At 37.5% G+C, this 10,589-nt stretch overlaps 1 protein-coding gene across 1 annotated transcript; it reads left to right on the forward strand.

Moving 5' to 3' along the window:
* The first annotated feature begins 251 nt into the window (after window positions 1–251).
* Maf1 (repressor of RNA polymerase III transcription Maf1) lies at window positions 252–8,410 on the forward strand. The gene is made up of 5 exons (XM_074085892.1): window positions 252–961; window positions 2,495–2,615; window positions 3,858–4,135; window position 4,532; window positions 7,973–8,410. Exons 1-5 carry the CDS (start codon window positions 756–758, stop codon window positions 8,033–8,035), a joined length of 669 nt encoding a protein of 222 aa, XP_073941993.1. The 5' UTR covers window positions 252–755; the 3' UTR covers window positions 8,036–8,410.
* Window positions 8,411–10,589: the final 2,179 nt, after the last annotated feature.

Here is a 10,589-nt window from a genome sequence, read left to right on the forward strand (position 1 = left end):
TCGTGTCGTGCGGTCCCTCTGACACTTAAACTATTTAATACGAGAGCGAGAGGGACGGTACGATACAAACTTCGAGTTTCGTAGTAGCCCTGCTGAACGGAATGGATCTGACATTTTAGAGTCATATTTTTCTCATAACTACAGTGTTAAAGTGGTATAACCCTTGACTCAAATATGTTGACCATAGACAAAGAGAATGGATTTGTTTTTTAAACAGTTTATCTTGTCTATTCCAGTTATTCTATCTATTCTATACCTACTTTGATGGCTGCTGCGAAATCAACAATTTCTAATTTCTTTGTTTATCAATCCTTTAATAAAGCCGAGATTCGATAATCTTATGTTAATATCTCGAATAGATTTGATAGTGATACTTTGCGACGATGTCTCTTATGGATTTTGATCTCTAACAAAAGCTAGTGATTGTTCAGTTTTTGTAGGACAAGTGAAGTGAAGTGGACGCGATTTTGGATAAACCAATAACAAGCTAAAAATACATCTGCTTCGTTACATAGCAATTTGTAAACTAAACTTTCTTTTCTTATTTGTGATGTACCCGCATTCTATCAGCACTGAAGAAGAACAGAAGACGAATCTGATTCCGAGTGTGAAGCTTCTTCACTCCAAAAGAAAAGGAATATTCATACACCCGTCGGCTATGTACAGAAGTAGTGCACCTTGCTGTACGAAGAATTTATCATATACAATAACAAGTATATTGCTCGGGTAAAGCCTTGTTGATAATAAAAGAGAAAATGAAACTCTTGGAGAGTGGTCGCCTAGAGGCTTTAAGTAGCGCTTTGTCGATCCTTAATGGCGACAGCGCTGTGCAGAGTCGTGTAGAGAGTTACAGCTGCAAGATGGCTGGCACCGAGAAAGCTTTCTACAAACGATTCACTGCTGATGGGGAGACGTCTCATGACCTACAAGCTCTATCTCCCCCTGAGGGTGTCTTGTATAGGTACACATCTATTTGGTTTGGCCTGAATTTCTTTTAGCAGTGTTATGCTCATGTCCACAAGCTAATTTTGTTTTGTTCTACTTATATGGAATATGTAAATGATGTTGCCACTAACAAACTACTTGTCTGTCATATCATAACAGTTGCTTACCAACTGAATAGTTACTATCTTTGTTGTTTTTGTGCTTGTAAGTTTTTTGAACCTGTAATAATATTCATATTTCAACCTGGAATCTAATTACAATTCAGTATATTCATTTCAATTTATTTTTGTTGTATCTATAAACCTAGGTGACTTACATGTAACAAGTAATAGGCTACTTTTCTGCTAATTGGATATTTTGAACAAAACAATACCCTGCCAACTTTCTCTTCAAGTTATCGTAAAAATGGTTTTGCATCATAACTACTATGTTGTTTAATACTTATATCAATTTGTGTACAAGTGTTGATTGTATCAATCATTTTTTTTATTTAAAACATAATACCTGGGTACCTTGGGGATATATTAAATTAAAAATGCTAATAAAATCACATATTAATTGAAATATTACTACATTATAATCAATTATATATAATCACCTTCCTACATTCAAATGAGAAATCTTACTAAATTGTATGTAACATATACATAGCCATCTTATTAGTTTATTAAATTCTGGGTTTGGGATATGTTGGGAGGTTGTTATTTGAGATGTTTAAACATTTGTTATTAAATGGGCAGTATTATTTTAAGTGTAATTCTAGACAGAATTAAAAAATTCCCTAGCTATTTTTTAACATGAAAATTATTTTTCCTTAACATCTTTTAAAAGCCTGTCTATAACATCCATTTTTAGGGTTCCATAGCCAAAATCTGTCTATGTCTGTCTGTCTGTCCGTCCGCAGCTTTGCTCAGGGACTATCAATCCTAGAAAGCTGTAATTTTGCATTAATATATATGTAAACTATGCCGACAAAACAGTACAATAAAAAAATAATTTTTTTTACAGTACCATAGATGTAAAGTGGGGGTGATTTTTTTTATCATCCAACCTTGTAGTGTTAGGTATTGTTGGATAGGTCTTTTAAAACCATTAGGGGGTTGCTAAAACGATTTTTCGATCCAGTGATTTGTTTGCAAAATATTCAACGTTAAAGTGCAAATTTTCATTAAAATCGAGCGCCCCCTGCCCCCTCTAAAATCTAAACCGGTGGGTGGAAAAATTTGAAAAAATTCAGTATGGTAGTAAGTATATCAAACTTACAAGGAAAACTATAATGGTTAAGTTTTCTTGAGAATTATTAGTAGTTTAAGAGTAAACAGCAGCCTTAGGTATAAATTTACCTAAACTACAAAATACGAAATCCTTGGAAAAATATTACTTAATTTTTTCGTAATGGCTACGGAACCCTATTTTGGGCGTGTCCGACACGCTCTTGGCCGGTTTTTCAATTAATAGAGAAATGCCTACAATCATGATAAGCTCGTGGTTGAATTTGATTACTAATTTACTCTGAATAAAACTAACAGTATGTCATATTTTGTTACAGTCGGAGCTTGTCAGGCGATGAGGATGGTGTACTGTGCGACACCATATCACGGAAGACTCTTTTCTATTTGATTGCTACACTGAATTCTGCTTTTCCAGATTATGACTTTTCAATGGCAAAGGTGATTATTTTCTAACTACATTAGAAATCATAAACATATGGCTGTTTCTCTACATGTTTCCTTAAAACTTTTGTCCTTTGGGCTATTGGCCTTTTCCCCTCCATCATCCTCACCTAAACTGACCTTTATCTACTAACTAATGCATGTAGTGATGTAATTGTGGGTTGCTACAAGAGCTTTAGCTGTAGGAAATAAGGTAAACAAATCCAATTAGATACCTAGTATGGTGATTCAGCTAATAAAGTTAATCTTGCTTCTGAGATTGACAGAAAATGCTAAATTTGATTAGCTGCTACTTTACCAGTTTGATTTATTTTCCTTTATAACCAGGGTTGGCTCTAGCCCATGTAGCAACCGAGTCTTATGGGGGCGCGCTATCATATTCAAAGTCAAAGTCAAAATATTTTTCAATTTAGGCTATAACAAGCACTTATGAATCTCAAAAAAAATCTACCACCGGTTCGGAAAAACCTCTGTTGAGAAGAATCCGGCAAGAAACTCAACAAGGTATTTTTTTTAAACAGATTTACCATATTATTAAATGATATCTATACATCACAAGTATTTAACACAACATTATTTTTAACACCGTAGGTTCGCTGTTTGAAAGGATCGCTAATGCGGATCGGAATTATTTCCAAATATCCCTGTCCATGATATAATCATTAACTTTATAAAACGCCTTAGATATTAATGTCTTCTTGACAATAGATATATTAAGCTACATGTTCGGCGCCGTCTCCTCTGAGAACCTCTGTTCTTGTGGTAATAAAAATAATTTTTAGTGTTCAGCTCAACATAATCGTTGTCTTAAAAAGTAAAACCAAAATTAGGATTTATATCCCTAAACTTGGCAAGGTGAGACAAGTGTACTTAATTCAAGGCTCTTTGGATTATTGTAGGGCTAACAAGAATAACTTGTTGTATAGTTGGTACGGAACCCTTCGTCCGCGAGTCCGAATCGCACTTGGCCAGTTTTTTGAGATATATATATATATTTTATCCGACTGGATGGCAAATGAGCAAGTGGGTCTCCTGATGGTAAGAGATCACCACCACCCATAAACATCTGCAACACCAGGGGTATTGCAGATGCGTTGCCAACCTAGAGGCCTAAGATTTGAGTCCACAGGTAAAACTATAGATACAACACTTTCCTTTCCCCTATGATATCTATTAGATACAAAGAACTTAAATGAGTATTTTATAGTTCAGGTCCTAAATGTGTTTTGTTTGCAACAGAGCAGTGAATTCAGTGCAGAGCCGTCGTTGAGCTGGGTGCAGGGCGCGGTGGACGGCGCGCTGTCGGCGGTGGGCGGCGTGCGCTGGCGGCAGCTGCGCGCGGCGCTCTGGGCCGCCGTGGACGACGAGGTTGCGCTCCCCGACTGCCGCATCTACAGCTACAGCCCCGACCTCGCCAGCGACCCCTTCGGCGAGCCCGGCTGCCTCTGGGTCTTCAACTACTTCTTTTACAACAGGAAGCTCAAACGGATTGTCTTTTTCACGTGTCGAGCTATGAGGTACATTCATTTGCTTTGCTAGGCCTACAGATAGCGAGCGATTTGAATGTAGTCGGGGCCTGAGGTGAAGAGCGGGAGCCTCCCCCCGCTATCCACACGCCTCGCCTCAGTCGCCTTGCCTTTAGTTTAGTGCTGTCATTGATAGCTGTCGTAAACATATCAATCGCGTTGTTCTCACCATGACTCATGCATGACTCATGTTGCACCCCATATTATTTTTTGTTTTTAAAGATGACTGATCCGAGTCCATCTTAGTTCTCGTTCTTCGTTTACGTTTTTTTTTGTTGACGGTTTTATTCGAGTTACATCCATCGTGTTGACTCACGTTGCGACCACGATGGTTGAAACAAATAAAAGGTTAGGTGCTAAGTTCTGTTTATATACCTACATAATTAGTGTTTAAAGCACGAAAGTTAAAAAAAAAATACGTGAAAATTAAAATGACATCTTTTACAAATTTATCGACATACCTTCTGTATCTCCATAAATTCGTCATCATTAATTCTAATAAGGTCGCAACACTATCGCATTCCTGAGCTCTGCATTCAACTCGCGCGCTGGCCCTATACTACGAAGTGCAAAATTCGATCTTACCGTCCCGCCACAATACATGTAACAGGCAGTAGACCGACTCGGCCGTATTCTTGAAATTTATACCTACGGCTGCGCGGATCGCTAGGGTTGGCAACTACAAAAAGTAAAACAGACGTGTGTAGATTTTTATTTTATGTGCTTAGTAAGCCGCTACTACAAGTAAGCTAACTATAAGGGTTCCGTTTGGAAATGGAACCCTAAAAACCGCATTCAAATCGGTACACCCGTGAGCTACGGTGACACAGATAGACGCGCGCACACACACACACACACACACACACACACACAAACACACACACACTGTTTAAGAGATACGGTGCCACAGACAGACACACATAGTGGTCAAACTTGTAAGCCCTTAAGTCTATTTGTTTAGGTAGGTACAGTCAACAAACTTTAATAGACATAATAAAGTACCTAATAGGTATTAATTTTACCTTTCAGCATCAGTAGGAAATTGAAATGACTTAACCATAAAAAAAATAAAAACATTTTTAATACAAGCTTTTTTTGCTTTTTTTATTGACTGTACTTGCATTGTCACCCAAACTACATTTGCATACCAAATTTCAAGCTGGTGCTATTAACCGTTGAAGAGTTCCGTCCTGCGAAGACGATCCTGGCTAGACCACCAGGATGTCACTACTAGATTATTGTATTGTCACGCGATTTACATAAGTATTCCAAATTTCAAGTCAATCTGACTACTGGAAGTTGATTAAATTTGACTTGCAAGATTTGACTACAGACAGACAAACAACGGGACAGGTGAAACTAAATAAAAGCTTGTAATAAAAAAATAACAATGTTGGTTTTATCAGCGTTGAATTTAGGCACCCGTAAACAATGCAATACACACGTTCTCGTACACTCACTCGACCAGCGCAGCGAAGTCAGGTTAGCGGCCGTGTAAGACGACGATTAAGGCAACACACAGAGAGCGGGGCGCGGGTCGTGCGCGGCCCGCGACGGGCGTATTTGCATGGCGGTATATGGACGCCTTCACACAGAACGCGGGCGCGGGCGCGGGTCGTGCGCTTAGGCCGCGCCGTCGCCCGTCGTCACAAACAACGCGAGCCGAGCGCAGTTTACCACTCTCAAAAATATTTATCCCTAAAGCTTAAGTTAAACCCCCTAAAACTCGTTTTAATGAAAATGTTTACTTTAAATTGAATATTTCGCAAAAAAATACTGAATCGAAAAATCGTCTTAGTAACCCCCTAATGCTTTTATTTAAAAGACCCTACACTAAGGGTGGATGAGAAAAAAAAACCCCTTACTAAAGTAAGGGTTTTTTTTTCTATGGGAGGTATCCAAAAAAATTTTTTTATAATTTTTCATTGTACCATTTTGTTGGGATAGTTTTCATAATAAGTATATCTATGTAAAATTACAGCTTTGAAGCATTGATAGTCCCTGAGCAAAGCGCGGACGGACAGACAGACTGACCGACAGACAGACATGGCGAAACTATAAGGGTTCCGTTTTTGCCATTTTGGCTACGGAACCCTAAAAACCGTATTCATGCGCAGTAGCTAGTTCATTTAGGCGAGAATAATTTTTATTTATTTTATTTTTTTAATTAATTGGTAGGTACTACAGAAAATCTGTTATTTTTTCCATTGACTAGTATAAGCTTATTCCTGTCTATAAAAAAAATCAGCCACTTTTAAAAATTTCATCCATCGCCCATCATTACATAAATTGGATTTAATTAAATAAGTAAATAAAGTTTGACCGTGGTGCGCAAGCGCGTTTGTCGTTTTCCACATATATCTCGCGCACTGTATAATTCGTGTCGAGTTGACAAAAATGTCGTATCTATTATTGGTTCTAGAACTGTTTTAATTTGTACTCCAAAGTCGCCAGATACCTAAACCATTTCTGTCGTCAAAACTTTTTGCGGTCGCTAAGATTTAAGCAAAAGTCGTCACTTCTAGGGACTAACAGCCTTTTCATAAAAAATCCTTAATTGAGGTTTGATCGGTCTGTTACTTAGCAGACTGATTAAGCTTAGTAGACGGTTGTCAAGAAGTATGATTCATAAACACTTGCTAGCAGTCTGCTAGTTGTTGAGCTGCTGATAGACGGACATTAGACGCGTTATGTTGGCCACCTACAAATCAAGACAAAAATGGCCTAATCGATAATTAAAAAAAAAAATTGACAGCAGTGACAGCAAATTACCAGGAAAAAAAATAAAAAGCGAAAATGTTTGTTTTCCCGCCATTTCCGATTATAGTTTATGTTATGCAAAGCCATAGGGATGGTAAATAATCTTATTTTTTTCATAATTTATTGTTAATTTATTGTTGCTAATTTAGAGGAAATTTTAAATACAAATTCCTGAAAATAATGTTCCTATTTTTTTTTAATCTGCGTAGCTGCTTCACTATAAAATATCTGGTACCTATGGTTTTTTGCTAAGTCAAAGTCAGCACTTGTTCAAACTTGTGCGGCCATTTTGTGACTTAGCAGAGAGATAAAGGAGGTCTACGTCCTCTAACTTTAAGCAGAGCCTTGATCGACTGATTAGCCTACAGACGTTTATGAATCATTTTTTTAGCATCGGGCCTTCAAGGAGCCTTCAAGGAGGCTCTAACTTTTATGAATAGGCTGTTAGTCACTAAACTGGCAACATCGATAGCCGCCGCGGGCCGTCGCGGGTCCGACCCGCTCTCTGTGTGAATACAGAACCGCGCGGCTCACGCGGCGGACACGACCCGACCCGCGCACGCTTTCTGTGTGTGTTGCCCTTTACTTATTGTGTGTGGTCCCGCTGACGCTAATATTATTTAATACGAGAGTGAGAGGGATGGCATGATACGAACTTCGTATTTCGTAGTAGCCCCTCTGTTTCATTTTATTTTACACTACTTCTGGTGTTACTTGTTAGCTTAGAGCTGTGTTTAAGCCAACCCATGGTCACGGACGCCTGAGGATCGGTAGTCTGTCCGATGGGAGGCATGTTTTGTGAATAGATTGACTACAAAGGTATTGCAATATGGACCCATTTCCATTTTAGCATTGTATTATTTAGGGGCTGTTTCACCATCATTGATTAGTGTTACTGACGGTTAAAATGTGATGCCGTCTCCGTCTATTCGAACAAAACAATAGAGATGGCATCACATTTAACCGTCAGTTAACACTAATCAATGGATGGAAAACAGCCTTAAAATGAAAATGTGGACATCTTTTGTAGTCCTAGTTGTCTATAAATTATTATGTTTTTGCTTGCAGTCCTGTTGTGCTGTCGACTCGGGAGTGGATTTTGCTATGGATGAAGACGAAGAATATAATTAATGGTTTCAGTAATGTTACATTTTAATGTTAGTAATGCACCCTTTTGACTACGATTCTAAAGAAATAACGATACTATTGTGTTAAACTTAGTTGTCCTAATATTAACATTAATTAAAAAAAATATTTTTTCACTGGGTGAGTTAAAAAAGGTAAATTTGATTACTTTCGAAGATTTATATCAACGCACTTAATATATTTTCTAATGTTGCACCGGTGGAACGTAACAATAATAAAAAGGTGGAGCGTTGTAGAAATGTTAAAGTATTAGATTTAGTTTTCAAAAAATTCGTTTTATAGTGCCTATGAACTTTACGTAGTGTTGTGAAAAACGCTCATTTCGATTCGCTCATTTTAATTATTTAAGCCTCGAAATTAGCGTTATACAATTCTAAACTTAACGACTTTTTTAAATGTGCTGTAAGATTAACAATCTTTTAATTGTACAGTAAGATTTAATATAGCTTTAAGTTCAATTTTTTTTCTGTTTTTATCTTCACCATTACATTTATGATCATTTTGCTTCAAAATTAAAGGTTTCGTGTTTCGTGAGTAGGATAGTATTTACATCACGTAAATGATCATTCTGTAGCTCCAGATACCAGATTTGTTCGTGTTCCCTTCTTGGCCTGTAACTTAGTTTATCATTATCTTAACTGCGACCATGTTGTGTGAACATTTTCATATTACGCGTTCACTGCCTGTAATGCATTTTCCGCATCAGTAGTGGAGCATCAAATAAAACGCGACGCGAATATTAATTAATATTGCGTCAGCGACACTAGCATTCTGCGCGTTCATCGCGTACATCAAACGTCTAACTCTATCTTAATCGCAAACTAGTAAGAAAGGGAAATATGCTTTGTCTACGACTGAAACATTTCCTAAGTATCTGATTAGGGAATGCAGTAGCTGCGAACAGCAGACAGAGGGGCTACTACTAAATTCAAAAACGTTCGTAACGTACCGTCCCGCTGACGTTTATAGTATTATTTTATACGAGAATGAGAGGGATGGTACGATACGAACTTCGATTTTCGAATTTCGTAGTGGCTCTTCAGAAACTAGCACTACTAAATTGTAGTTAAATCGAACCAATATTCATATTATACTAACAGCCGCACGCAGAAATGTAACGTTAATGTTATAAGTACTTGACAAGTGCCAGTGATTCTTTTGTTATTTTTAATCATTGTCCCTGATTGTGACAGTAACTAGCGTTGAGTAGATTAGTGTTGATGTGTACAAGTTTGAAGCTGGAGTATGATAGGTACAAGCCCTAGTAAATTTCTGGACAGACCGTAGCCTATTCACTGTATAAGAATCTATTTGTGTTAGAATATATTATGTAAATAATAACAAAAGCTACGATTCTGCTCTATGAAATAAAAGAAATGTGCATAACGACAACAATGATTTAAGTCATTTAGAAATCCGCCTATATTTTAGGCGTCACTTTCAATATTGTTAGCGACATAACACTGAATTATACATTTTTCCCCAATAATTCATTTTATTTCATATCCTAACAATCCTGAACCCTGAAACTACATATTAGTAACCTGTGCCCTGAAAGCTTTTAAACTCGTACTCTCGTACTACATCAATGTTACCAATTTATTGACTTTGCCCTAGACTAGATGTGACTTTTGCTTAAATCTTAGCGACCAAAAAAAAAGTTTTGACGACAAAAATGATTTATCTTGCGACTTTTGGAGAACCAATAATGGATACATTTTTTGTCAACTCTACACGAAATCATACACTGCCACTGCCACGAGACATATGTGTAAAATGAAGTTACAATATATGTACCTAATTGTTACAATCCCACTAATATTATAAAATGCGAAAGTCTGTTTGTTTGTTACTTCATCATGTCTAAACGTTGAACCGATTTAGATGAAATTGGGTATACAGATAGATTGGATCCCGAGAAGGACATAGGATTTTATCCCAAAAATTGTATAGTTCCCGCGGGATAGCGATAAACAAATTCTACGCGGACATAGATATGAAATAGTATTTTTTTTTAGGAGTATTTTGGGGATTTTTGCTTTGTTATATTTGTTTCGTTTTTCTTACATTTCACATTACTTCTTGAATAATAAAATAAAAGTGTAAAATATTAGGCCTAGGGTAACCCGATCTAGCCAGTCAAATTTATTTGCTAACAAACAATGAGTGATTTTGCGACAAAAAAAATAACAACGGAAGTAATTGTGTTACCATCAGGAGACCCACTTGCTCGTTTTCCATCCAGTAGAATAAAAAAACTTCCTCATTTGAGAGGTTAAGTTATATTTTTTTAATGCTAACAGTATTTGGCCTGCTCCCAAGCGGAGGCACGTGAACGCGACCCTGGCTGTATTGTCCTCTGGTCTTCGGACACACGGACTTCGAGCTTTGTAATAGCCCGGCTATTACAAAGCTTGTGAGGACGGGTGACGAGCGCGGACCTTCGCACGACCCGTCCCGCGGCTGCGCCTGCCGTCGGTGTAAAGGCGTCCATATACCGCCATGTAATGTAAATTATATTTCAAATTTTGCTTGCGCA

This window comes from Choristoneura fumiferana, chromosome 3 (assembly GCF_025370935.1).
Source record: "Choristoneura fumiferana chromosome 3, NRCan_CFum_1, whole genome shotgun sequence".
NCBI lineage: Eukaryota > Metazoa > Arthropoda > Insecta > Lepidoptera > Tortricidae > Choristoneura > Choristoneura fumiferana.